At 52.0% G+C, this 13,418-nt stretch overlaps 1 protein-coding gene across 1 annotated transcript in view; it reads left to right on the top strand.

The window, feature by feature from the left end:
• The window catches only part of L3MBTL4 (L3MBTL histone methyl-lysine binding protein 4), a 352,526-nt gene that overhangs the window by 328,306 nt on the left and 10,802 nt on the right, over positions 1 to 13,418 (top strand). The window contains exon 17 of the mRNA XM_033439375.2: positions 7,992 to 8,161. Coding sequence (XP_033295266.1) covers positions 7,992 to 8,161 — 170 coding nt within the window. The remainder of the gene's footprint in view (positions 1 to 7,991; positions 8,162 to 13,418) is intronic.

Below are 13,418 nucleotides of genomic sequence, written 5' to 3'. Positions count from 1 at the left end.
GGGCAGCAAGGTGGGGATCCTATGGGAGGCACCCCGAGGAGGCAGGGCTCATCCCGCAACGGGCTGGGAGAGGGCTGTGCACAGGGGAGAGGCCTGAGGGCCTCGTGCCAGGGAGCCCTGAGCCTCTGGGACTGGGAACCAATAGACTGACTCCTGGGATTCAAGACCCCTTAAAAGAGTGTTTGCTACAGAGGACCGAAAGAAGAAGCTGAAAGCCCGCCCTCGGGCCCAGAGGCAGGAACACTAGATCCCGTCCTGCGGGGAGGGCTGGGCCCTGCTCTGCGAAGTGTGCCTTGCTTGTTCAGTGACTTGTTCTGTCGGGATGTGGCCGTGTCTGGCAGCACACACCTCAGAAGGCACCTGTGTGGATGGAGCCTGGGCCAGCAGGTGCAGGCGGGCGGGAGAAGCACCCTGAGGCGGCCCCCGAAGGGGGGAGGAGGAGGCTTAAGATCCCGGGATGGGGCCAGGGAGGAGGGACAGACGAGCTGGGGGAGGACTGGAGACGCCGTGTCTAGCACAGGGTGGACACAGCTGGGTGGTGCTGAGGGGGGACCGCGGGAGCCCCTGGGTGACAGGGGGCCAAAGGCAGGATGTGAGCCGGATGCTGCCTGTAAGGGTGGCTGAGAGGGGCACCCGGGGGAGGGCGGCCTGCGGTGGGTGGACGAGAGCAGGTCCCTGCTTTTCACTGAGAGAGGGGGCCTGGCCGAAGAGGAAGGTCAGTGGATTCTGAGCACAGGTCCCCGGTGGTAAAGCCCAAAAGGTGGGGCTTCCAAGGAGCCCAGGCCTCTCCGTGACCACCTGGAAAACTGTAATGACGATTTAACCGAATATATCCAAAATATTGTTTCAACATGTGAGTCGAGATGTGAGAAGCTATTAAGGACGTATTTTACAGTCTTTCCTTTTGCACTAAGTCATCAAAATCCAGGACGGAGTTTACACCGCCAGCACCTCTCGGTGTGCACCACCCACCACTCAGGTGGCGGCAGGTGGCCCGTGGGGAGGGGAACCGTGTGCAGGTGTAGACCATCCAGGGCACTTCGTCCCACCTGTGATTCAGGAGCTGTTCCCACGAAGGCCCAGAAAGTCGTCTCGCCGACCGTGTTGGGCTCCTCTTGTTGTCTCTCACTTTTGTTTCGGGGAACAAATGGAAAAGAGGAGGGTCTGAGTCCAGTGCCATCAAAATCAAGAGAAGATGATGCAGCCCAGGCATGAAGGCTCCAAGCATGGTAACTACAAAGACCTTGAAACTCGGTGATAGTGGGGAGAAGAGGCATTGCCAAGTGCAGGGCCTGACTCTCCCTGCTTCTGCGGCGGAAGTCACCACGGGAGTAGCGCGCCCACCGCAAAGGAAGCAGATGCTCAGTCGGTGCCGGGTAAACTGATGAAAGCCAGCGGCTGTCCCAGACTAAACAGCAGGCGACAGGCATCATGGAATTGGATGTTGGGACCCATCGCCATTTTATCTTTTACTCCCTTCTCTTTGGAATGGAGAACACGGTGGACTTCCTGCCCCTTTCACTGAAGAGGGTGCTTGTGAAATAGCCCCTGTTTTTAGTGGGATTAAAAATAACTCAAGGCCCAGCCATGCAGCCTCTGGTTACCAATTTTGACTCACTTGCTTCAGTTTTGTTGTGTGAGCCTTTGTGAAGAAACAGCCGTGTTTTTAAAGAGCATTTCCATAAAGGGTTTTTCTCCTCCAGCGGGTAGAGCAGAAGTGAGAAGGACGGAAGGACGAAGAGAGGGTTAGCGAAGAGCTCAGGGACCCGCTTTCATGTTATTTTCAGATTAATTAAAATCCTTTAGTCTCTAAAGACTTTTTTAGGTCTGGAATCTGGAAACGCCCTGTGCTGTACACCAGGCCGTGGGTCTGTTAGGTCCTTTCACCCCAAAAGCCACCCCTGAGTCAGTCACATGCCATCCAGAGCTGGCCCATCAGCTGTGCATGGACTTGCAGAAGACAGCCTGCATGGGCTGGGGTCTTCCGTTCAAGGGCAGATAATAGCACTCACCACGGAGACCTGTGTCATCAAGGAGTCAGCTGGACTCCAGGCGAGTTACTGCATCTGCAAGAAAGGTAATGACGTAGCGCTTTGGGAGATGGAACTATTTATTCCCTCCTTTCCGAGGGCTGCTGGATGGACTCAGACCCCTGGCCAAGTCTTGATGCTCTAGTCGGGGCCTCCCTAGATCCTGCAGCTGGACACAGAGTTGAACATGCTGGCCATGGGCATTTGAGAGTGCTGCAGATCTCAGAGCACCTTGACTGAAGTCATTAAACACTTCGTTATATTTTTTAAGGCATAAAACCCAAAAAAAAAATACCCAGGGAGAGAAAAATAGCACAAAAATTCTTCCAACCAAACTGTTCTACAAATGGCAAACCACCGAGGTGACAAGCATTCCATGCTGTTTTTTGGAAGGGGAAATACATCTATCTTATGTGTAGGCATATCCTTGTTTATTGTCACTCACACATTAGTGTTAGGGGCAAAGCCAGGATTACACATACATTTCATTTTCTGATGCAGAAGGCATTTTGATTAAGTAAACTGCTAAGACCTCCAGTGGTCTGGCTGCTTCTGCAGGCTGAATTTTCTGGGCTGACTCTTAGGGGAGCTGGGTAGGAGGCACTGCTGTAGTGAGGAAACACAACTGGGAAACGCCCAGAAAGAATCCCGCTGCACACAGAGCTGGAAGCTGGGCCCGGGGGGTGAGATGTATGTATGTTACCCAGTTAGGAGAACCTTTCTGCCCTCTCTTCTTGGTGGGCATCCTTTCCTAATCTAGAAGGCTCTGTGTATTCAGAGTGCCTCAGGATAGAATAATCTGATCCTTTTGATTTTATGAGAATACAGTAATACCTTCATCACAGGCACACGAGCGTTAATTTATTTACAACGATGTAGTGACGTGAGCCATGCTGGGCTCGGTAGAAAGCTAAAATCGGTGTGTTCATATTCGATAAAAAAAAAAATGTATGCAAAATTTTCAGTGGATATTTTCAAAAGTCTAATTTTATGCACAGAATTTAAAATAATGCAGATCACCCCACATTCTAAAGTCTGTCAAGAGCCACATATTTCAGAGCTGGCAGGCTGAGCGTGTGTTCGCAGTGTGATCTGCTGCCGCACGTGGGCACCGGTTTGCCTGGGAGACAGATGCCCGCCTTCCGTCGGCCTCGGCCAGGGGAGCCATGCGCACCAGGACTCCACAGATGACTTTGGTGACCCCTGCAGTGTCATTCCAGGGCCACTTGGGTGTGAGATCTGAATGTGGCCCTGAGAATCCTGAGTTTCAGTCTGAATTTCAGCTTCCATAGGTTTTAGGCACATCCAGCCACAATGGCTTTGGAAATCTAAGTCCCCACCTTCACTATCGTCACAACTTAGAGTATCTCTGTATCTTGTAACGGTACAGTGGTCCCTCCTCAGCCGTGTTTTTGCTATCCATGGTTTCAGTTACCTGTGGTCGACTGTGGTCCAAAAATATGAAATGGAAAATTCCAGAAAGAAACAATTCATACGTTTTTAATTGGGTGCTCTTCTGAGTAGGGTGTTGAAATCTCCCACCATCCTGCTCCCACTGGGGACGAGAATCATCCCTTTGTCCCACCCTTTGGCCACTTAGTATCCATCTCACTTATGGATCTACTATCGTGTTATCGAAGTGCTTGTGTTCAAGTGACCCTTACTTTACTTAACAGTGGCCCCAAAGCACAAGATAGTGATGCTGGCAATTGGATGTGCCAAAGAGAAATCATAAAGTGCTTCCTTTAAGTGAAAAGGTTAATGTTCTCAACTTAGTAAGGAAAGAAAAAAGATCGTATGCTGAGGTTGCTAAGATCTCTGGTAAGAACGAATTTTCTCTCCATGAAATTGTGAAGAAAGAAAAGAAATTTGTGCTAGTTTTGCTGTCGCACCTCAAACTGCAAAAGTTATACCCACAGTGCATAATAAGTGCTTGGTTAAGATGGGAAAGGCGCTAAATTTGTACAATATGGTATTTTGAGAGGGATTGCATTTACAAAACTTCTATTACAGTATATTTTTATAATTGTATTTTACTATCAGTTATTGTTGTTAATCTCTTACTGTGCCTAATTTGTAAATTAACCTTTATCATAGGTATGTATGTACAGGGGAAAAACATAGTATATATAGAGTTTGGTAGTATCCTGGGTTTCAGGCATCCACTGGGGTTCTTGGAACATCTACCCCACAGAGAAGGGGGGACGGCTGTAGTGTAATGTCTGACGTGCACTGAACATTTATGTGCTGGGAGCCGTTCTAATCCCAAGAACTCAGTGAAGTGTGAGTACTGCAACTACGCCGTTTTAAAGATGGAAAACCTTGATACAGAAGAGTTAAGCATCTCATCCAAGGTCACTCAGCAGCTGCATGGGACCAGGATTCATACCCAGGCAAGCTGGCGGGGATCGGCCCTTCCCCTGATGTCACCGTCCTCTCCCAGGTAGACTGAGTATCCACCCCAAACCCTCAGCTCCGGAAGAAATCAGACCCAGGAAATGGTACAAAGAAGGCAAAACAACCACCACGAAACACTCCACAATGCCTCCCCTCTCTCGTGTTACTATGGAGAATTCGTCTTGCCTTGTGTTGATTTTGAATAAAGCCACTTCCGTGCATAGAGTGTCTGCCTGACCTCAGGAGCTTAGAGCGGCACCTGTCACTGAAGGCACATTGTCGTCCCCTCCCACCAGCTCTGTGCTGTAGGTATTGTCACCTCCAGTCGTGTCGTAGCGATGGCAGCTGGTTATTGCAAGCTCCCTGCTCAGGGCCTCCCTCCCTAACCTAACTCACGTCTTTTAGAGCAGGAAAACTCAACTTCCCGGCTTTCCGACTCACGCTGTAAAGCTGAGAGTAGTAAAAATGTTATCCGTGGTCAGCATGTGAGTAGTTCTGGCGGGGTTCCCCCAGACTGGGGCTGCCGGCACACAGGCAAGAGCCCTCCCCCAGGAGGGGATCTCACCCAGCCAGTGGGGGGGGGCACTCTGGCATCCAGAGCCTGATCCCCACCACGCTCTGCTCAGCCTTCCGGAAATCCAGCCTCCACCTCCCTCCAAACAAATAGATTGACTTAATGGGGACAAAGAACGAATTCCAAAGCCACTGAGAGCATAAAGCCGCCTGAGCGCAAGTGCACGGCACCCAGCCGGCTCCCTCCCTGCCTTGGGTGGTGACCTCAAGGCCATCTTTTTTTTTTTTTTAACATGTTTATTGGGGTATAATTGCTTTACAGTGGTGTGTTAATTTCTGCTTTATAACAAAGTGAATCAGTTATATACATATGTTCCCATATCTCTTCCCGTATGTCACAAAGAAAGAAAACTACAGGCCAATATCACTGATGAACATAGATGCAAAAATCCTCAACAAAATACTAGCAAACAGAATCCAACAGCACATTAAAAGGATCATACACCATGATCAAGTGGGGTTTATTCCAGGAATGCAAAGATTCTTCAATATACGCAAATCAATCAACGTGATACACCATATTATCAAACTGAAGGAGAAAAACCATATGATCATCTCGATAGGTGCAGAGAAAGCTTTCAACAAAATTCCACACCCATTTATGATAAAAACCCTTCAGAAAGTAGGCATAAAGGGAACTTTCCTCAACATAATAAAGGCCATATATGACAAACCCACAGCCAACATCGTCCTCAATGGTGAAAAACTGAAAGCATTTCCACTAAGATCAGGAACAAGACAAGGTTGCCCACTCTCACGACTCTTATTCAACATAGTTTTGGAAGTTTTAGCCACAGCAATCAGAGAAGAAAAGGAAATAAAAGGAATCCAAATCGGAAAAGAAGTAAAGCTGTCACTGTTTGCAGATGACATGATACTATACACAGAGAAGGCCATCTTGCTACTAGAACTGAGTCCCCGTCCTACGGGGCCAGAGCCGTGGGCAGCAGTGGACAGAGGAACCCAGTGCCGTTCGGTGGAGCTGCCAACCGCATGTTGGGTTCATTTCCAAGTGGCTGCCTCAGCACTCAATCTGCTTCCAAAATTACCATGTGGGAAATTCCCTTGCTTGGGAGCACGGGGTTTTTTTTGCATTAACGCAGTCACCATCACTAGACATCTTCGTGCCTCCCAAACATAAGACTGATTCCTCGTGGCTTTTCAGAGTCCTGTATGTTTCAGAAACTACACGTGATCGGTTACCTAGGGCATGGGTTTGGGACACATATGTGATTTGTCTTTTAAGCCCATGCCATTTCAGCAAAAGCAACCAACTGATGGATGCGGCACTTTTCCAGAATAAAGCCCGGCTTTGGCTCAGGTCTTAATCCCTAAGAGCACAGAGCTCTAACTCCTGGCTTCCGTGGAGAGCCTGGCGATTCCGCATGGCCGGAGCTGCAGATGCTCTGTGACGCTTCCTCCCTGGGTTTCCGGGGCTTGTTTTGTACCTGCTCCTGTCCAACCTGACACCTTCATTAAGGAACATTCACACCTGTAAACCTACTGGCTTTGTGAAGAAGATGTGAAGTTTCAGCCTTACGTGCTGCTGGCTGAACTACACAGAGGAGATAACCTATTTACATACTAAAAAGGTCAGTGTCGGACAATCCGCATTTAGAGATAAATTTGCTGCTGCCTGCAACTGGAGCAGAAGAATTTGGGAGAAGGCCGCAATTTTTCCGTCTGTTTATCTGTGTGGACTGCACACATGGGTAAAGATGCAGGATGTCTGTGCTCAGCAGTCGGGCAGAGATGGACAGGCTCCCTTGTACTTTAGAACCTCTCTGGTCACTAACCAGTAGGCGATTATGTGAATGTGCAAAGTGCAGGACAGCCTCGCCTACTAACAACTGTTAGTTAATTTGAGATGGAAATACTTGCATAATAGCTCTTCAGACATGGTCAGTAAAACACAAGCCTTCATAATAGACTTTAAATTACATAGCTACTGCTTACTTACCCTGCCATTTGCATTAGGAAAGGTAGACTTTTAGAGGGCGTAGAACATTTCCTTTTGTGTTCTTTCCTTTCAAAGTCTTAAAATATCAACAGCTTTATTCGGCTAATGTGTGTTGAAAGTGTCTTAAAAGATGTCGTTACAAAGGCATGAATTTTCTCTAGAATCTCCGTAGTGGTTTTGTCCTTATCCATTTGTACATTCAAAGCAGAATAATGAGGGAATTGAGATCCATGGCTCCATCTAAATGGCAGGATATGACAGAAGATTAAAGTCCCTCGTGAAGGTGGAAAACTCATTCAGAAAGGCTGGGGAGGAGCGTGGGCGGAAGTGGAGTCTGACTCCTTGGAGACACCGGCCAGTGCCCCTAGAGCCTTAGGACCCTGCACTCAGAGCTTTGCTCTCGAGGGAGGGCCCAGTTAGGAGGGCTTGGGCGGGGTGGGGGCACCCAGCTCTCAGCTGCAGCCTCTTCCCCAAGCCCGGCAAGGCCAGCGTGCCCTGCAGAGACCAGCAGTAGCAGCTGCCACCTAGGTTCTCCTGGGATCCTGAGCTGCATTCCACACACGGTGTCCCCCAGGGGACCCTTGAAGCCAGATGTGGACCTGGGCCCATTGTGACGCAGGCAGCGGCTTCCAGAAGGGAACCGGGCTTCGTGGGCGGGCACATCCCTGGTGGCCGGTGTGCCCATCCACTTAGAGCCATGTCCAGCGGGGCTCTGGGCCTGCTCTGACTCTGGACTCAGGGAGAGAGAGGCCGGTGCAGTGACAGGCCGGCTCCTCTCTGGCATCAGTGGGTCACAGAGATGATTCGATCCTGCTTAGCAAACGGCCACATTCTCGGGCCTTCATAACTCCTGTTTCTCCTGACTGTGGTTTTGAAATAGAGCAGCGGTGTCACTGTGCTGGGGAGGGCCTCCTGGGCAGTGATGCCATTGGTCCAAGGTTCGTCCAGGGTTCCAGGGGGTCTGACTCGGGCCCTCGGCGGGGAGGGGCCACCAAGATGCTGCCCCCCTCACCCACCTGCCTGTCTTGCAGAGCACTTGGCCGCGCGGACGCAGCAGGCCCTGCACCAGTCGGTCTTCATGTCGTCCTCGTCCGCCCAGCCTTTCCGGGACCTTCCCCTGGGCCGCAAACAGCACCTCAAGCTGCTCCCCGGCGTGGCCGACGTGCAGGCTGGCAAGGTGGCCCGGTGGACGGTGGATGAGGTAAGCGGCTGCCCGGGGCCGGGGTTTCTCTTAGGTGCTGAGTCCACGTGTGCCAAATTCCAGATCCACCCTTGAGGGAGAAGCAGGCTGACGCTCAGGACGTTTGGGAAGCCCCCTAGTGGGGCCCTGCCCTCCCCAGCCTTCTCCCAGCGCCGTCTCCACTGCCTGCCCCCCGGGGTGGGGTGCTGATTTAGGCCTCCAGCGCCGCATCACAGGTTTGCTCTGAGGAAACACGAACGTGTGGGCCTCCATGCCTGTGTCCTGGCAGCCCCGGGCGATGCCCCCCACCCCGCATGCTCTGTGCCCAAGGGGCTCCCTCTTCCTGGTGCCCCCGAGGCCCCGGGATCCCATATTCTCACGCCCAGGCAGCACCGCGCTGCCGTGTGTCCATCCACGGACACGGGGGATCAGGTCAACCTCAGGTTTATGGATAAATTAGGTCACAGTGTTGCATAAGATGCCGAACAGAGGGGAAAGTGGATTTGATTGTAATAGAAACACACCTTACAACGTTGGTTTTACGTAAGAATCAGGTAAGTGCCGTTGCTCCCTGTGATGCTGTGGAAACGCTTCATACTTAAAGCAACACACTCTGACTGATACTCCTTTTGATGAAGGTATTGTTCTCACTCATCAGGCCTTAAGTTTTTTTGTTTTTTTTTTAATGAAAGAAAAGCATGGGTCACTCTTTTGACAAGACAGAGTAGAGCTGCAGTTAAACTAGTCACGGATACTCACTGAGCATGTCCAGCAGTCAAGTCACCTGGACTCCATCTCGCTCAGGGGCTTCCTTTCCAGCCCCAGAAAAGGAGCAGCGACTAAGGCCCTGCAGAGGTCAGAGGTCCGGGGGGCCTCCGCCCCTCCTCCCAGGCAGCACACAGAGTGTGCCTGGTGGGTTCCCCCCACCTGGCACCCTCGGCGTGGACGGGGCCCAGCACACCCTGCCTGCCCGCCTGGTCCCTCTCCTTCCAAGGCCCTGTGGGTCCCGCAGGACAGAGAGGTGACTGGACATGCCAGGTGCTGTGGGGTTGTTTGGGGGGGTGACTAAATGTGACCGTGCTCCCTAGAGAGTATTCATGGTCTGCGCCTGCCCATCTGAGAACTTTTACCAGTTTACAAAGCCGACTGAATTAAAACCTATTGTGGCTGTTGTAAGGAACGGCACCAAAGACGGAGGAGAGCTTAAACAAGCTTTATTTGGGAACGCTCCCGGGCGAGGTTCACTGGTTCGAGAGAAAGGGGCCAGAGAAGTCGCGCCCGGGTGTGGGCGCGAACAGAATTTATAGGGATGCACGCAGGGGAGGTGCTTGCTGTGTGAAGCAGCCCTTTTTTGGTAATCTCTCGGGTGTTGTGGCAATGTCAGGTGTCGGTTGCATCAGCCTCAGAGCCGTTGGTTCCACCCCTTGGGGATCGGGAAGACCAGGGCTGAGTGGTGTGGCAATGTTAGGTGTCGGTTGCATCAGCCACTTTGGCGGGGGTTCCGTCTGGCTCCCTGGGCCCTTCCCCGGACCTGCTGGCCTTACAGCTGTAATCAAAGCACTGCTGGTTTTGCCCTTGAAATAACCCAGGGTTCAAGGGCAGTCTCTCTCTCTTTTGACCTTCAAGCCATTCATCTGAGGTTCTGCGCCGTTTAAGTTAGATGACAGTGGCCCCTCTCCCCTCTTCTTCCTGTGCTCCTGGTCCCTGGTATGTCACTGTCCTGCTCAGACGTCCAGCCCAGCCCCACATGTGCAGAGCGACTGCATCCCGACGGAGAGGGAGTGGGCACAGCAGGGCGAGCACTGCACCACATCCTGGTCCCCAGATGAGCCCGCAGGACCTGCCTGGCTGTCCGCCCACCCCTGACCTTGGGCCCCACGTCCTGCGCCTCCCTAGTCCCCGTGTACTGTTGTCACATGTGCACGGTCACTGCCCAGCCCCTGCCCAGCGCAGGCTCTCCTCCTGCAGGAGCCCTCAGGCTGCTCCCACGTCCCTCAGAGCCCCCGTTTCCTCTGAGAGTCTCAGGCTACACCTCGGATGCTCACTCTGCTGACCCTGAACCTCAAGCACATGAGCGGAGACCTTACTCACTTGGCCTGTGTCCTGAGAGCTTCTCACTGCGCCTGGCACTAGATCACCCAGTAAGTGTTTGTTGAGTGAATGGCAAGGGCATCTGAGCTGGATTTTGAAACAAAAGTGCAATCAGTCCAAGCAGAGAAAATACGGGACGCCATGCGGGGAAGGAAAACTATAGGAGTGGGGGTGAGTGTGACACGTGCAAGGATGACAGACACACACGTGTCCCTCACTGACATCATGATGGTAGTGAGCAGTGTTGATGTAATGATAGGGAGGCACGCACGCTGATTTTGCCCATTTTACAGACAGGGAAGTGGAGGCACCGGAGACTAAGGAAACTCTTAAGGCCACACGGTCAGAGCCAGGTCCTGAGCCGACGTCTCACCACACCCCAAGCACACCGCCCACTGGGGCTTGGGGAAGGCGGCCTGCGGCAGGCGGGAGATGGGCCAGGTGCACCAGTCAGGCAATACCAGGTTCTTAGGTTCTAAGGCAGAAAGTCATGTTGTGAAGCTGGTGCTTCAGGGAGATGAAAACAGCACAGGCCAGCAAGGAGGGTGAGAGTAAGAAGGGGCCGGGCTGGGCGCCACTGTCCAGAGCCACCCGGGCTCAGCAGACGAAGCCACAGCACAGGAAATAGATGAGGCACAAGACGAGGAGGTGAAATGAGCCAGCGTGGTTCCGTTTATACTCTCAGCGCTACGCAGTTTGGTACTTAATTAGGATAATGATGTGTGAGAACTACAAGGCCCACACACTTCATCGGAAAGAATGGAAAAGGAGTGGTGCTGTCAAAAAACGGAACTCCGGGGACAGGATCCAGTTTGGGGGCCAAGGGATAAGATGATGAATTTATTCTGGGACCTTCTGAGTTAGGGTCCCCTCAGGGTACACGAGACATGGCTTCACCAGGCACGATCCCCAGAGAGCACGGCCAGGGATGGAGGCCGGTGGGTCCACGGCGGAAGTGCAGGAGGAAGGGCAAGAAGTTGGGGGGAGGCTGGAAGTGAGCGTCCCAGGTCACAGGGTTCCCGGCTAGGGCTGTGGGGTTGGGCTTCAGGGGATTGGGGAAAATTGTGTACAAAATGTGTGTTTTTCCCCATAAGAAGAGGGCCACAGCTTTTATTAACTTCTTGGGGGGTGGGGTGGGGCATCACCCCAAAGGAGCAGGGATCACTATTTAGGAACATTAGGGAATAAATAGGAAATTCGGGGGTGGGGCCTCTGATCTGACCAGTTTCAAGTCTGACACTGAACAAAATGAAGTTTGGAGGGTGATTAAAGGGAAGTAGCTGGTCCATCGTTAGGATGGGGCGGGCCTCAGAAGGAAGAGACTCACTAGGGGGCGGGGAGGACCGAAGAGGCCACGGAGGATGATCAGGAAGCTGCGATCACAGTTCTGAGTTCTCTGTGATGGGTACACACGGGATCCCAGCGTTTTACTGCCGAAGGTGACCTTCGACATTTTCTAGATTAACACTGAAGCAGCCATCGGGGAGGCTGGCTTCCTGGAGCACTTCGTTGACCGTGGCTGCCCACGGGACGCATCCCAGAGAAAACAGTCGGGGTTACTCCCTAACGTTGATGTACCTTTGTCTTGATAGCTCCCTAATTAGATGCTCTTGAGGACGAGGACCACATCCTAAATTTCTCTCTGTATTCTCACATTCTGTAGCACATTTCCTGGCACAAAAACTGGTCCTCGAGAAGAAACTTTGAGTGGTCAAAGTGTGGGCGTTGTGATGCGTTTGTATCGTTGAAAATAAGGGGGCTCCCTAGGGGGGATCCCAGCGACTACCAGCCACAGGGGCCACTGTGTCTGCTCCAGCTGCTGCATTAAGAGTGGCGAGTCGGGTCGTGAGGACGAGAGAAGGCAGTTCAGGGTGAGCAGGGTGGGGCTGTGCCTTTGTGCTTTGTTCCCACCGGGCAGGAACGGGAGCTCAGGGGCCAGGGACAGGGCGTGTGGAAAATGACTTGTGGGTCCCTGTGCTAAGTGCCATCCAGGGACACTTAAGGCGGGTGAGTGTCTCTGGCAGGAGATGCAGCACAAGGACAGTCCCTCTTGTCAGCCGTCCTGGCTGGGAGGAGACTTCCGCTCTGAGTTGTGTTACCTGACGGACCTTTGTCACGTTGCCGGGAGGTGGGGGCTGGCTTTTAACTCCTTTGCTGTTTCTGTGGTGTTTCTGCCAGAGCAATTTCTTTCAGAGCACCGGCAGGCTGTGAAGTTAGTTTAGTGGTTCCAAAAGGAGAGACGAGACCAGGTGCAAGTACATCGTTGTAGTAGAGGTTACTGTTTTGTGAAACCTTCGTTAGGAATGCGTGAGTGTGCGCACACTCGAGCTGTGGTCCCTGGGGAGCATATTTCTTACTCTGGTCATGGAAATGTTCTATAGAAGGGTACCAGCATCTAAGAGTAGGGACTGAATTATTTTTATATCTTTTTACATCTTTATAGCAAGTACACCAGAGCAGGTGTGTGACAAATGTGCGAGTGAGTGGATGAATTGGGAGACGAATTTTCTGCAGCCCCTCCTGCCAGGCGTCCATGGGCACACACAGGGCAGATGCGACACGTACGCACATTACAGCCGCGGGTGCAACTCGGGGATGCTTGGTGCCCATGTGGGTACTTCTATTTCTTACATTCAAAAATGCCTTTTAAAGCAGCACATATAGATCGCCCTGGCCTTATCCAAGGGCTCCCTAAATGTCCATTAGATCTAAAAGATGGTGGTCGCTTTCCAAGCAATCTTTGCCCAGGAGGGAGTGTTTTGAAAAATTCAGGATACTGCTACCTAAGCATAGCAGCCTTATACAATTGGTCCCTGAAAAAGGGCAACTAACAAATTCCACTGATAAGAAATGAGACCCGGACTGGAAACATGGTCCCCAGTGGACCCGAAGCCAGGACAGTCAGGCACCCGGCGCTGGCTCAGCAAGATGGGAACGTCGGCATTGGGAGAGATTTAAGGAAGCAGCAGCTGCACTGAAGGAAGCAGGCCTGCTGGGCTGCACGAGGATGCCAGGAAAAGGAGGTTGCCCGGGAAGGAAGTTGGGTGGAGTAAAGGGCTCAGCTCAGAGCCTGCACAGTTTCATTTCTTAGTCTTTCCAAACTGCTGTGTCATCCCTGGAACTAACTTACTCCGCGTCCTTCCAAAACAAAACTGGGGTGTCTGCTGTGGACACTGCGCTCCCAAGA

The sequence above is a fragment of the Orcinus orca genome, chromosome 15, assembly GCF_937001465.1.
Source record: "Orcinus orca chromosome 15, mOrcOrc1.1, whole genome shotgun sequence".
Classification (NCBI taxonomy): domain Eukaryota; kingdom Metazoa; phylum Chordata; class Mammalia; order Artiodactyla; family Delphinidae; genus Orcinus; species Orcinus orca.
The sequence above is the reverse complement of the archived record's forward strand: the minus strand, read 5'-3'. Positions and strand labels throughout refer to the sequence as shown.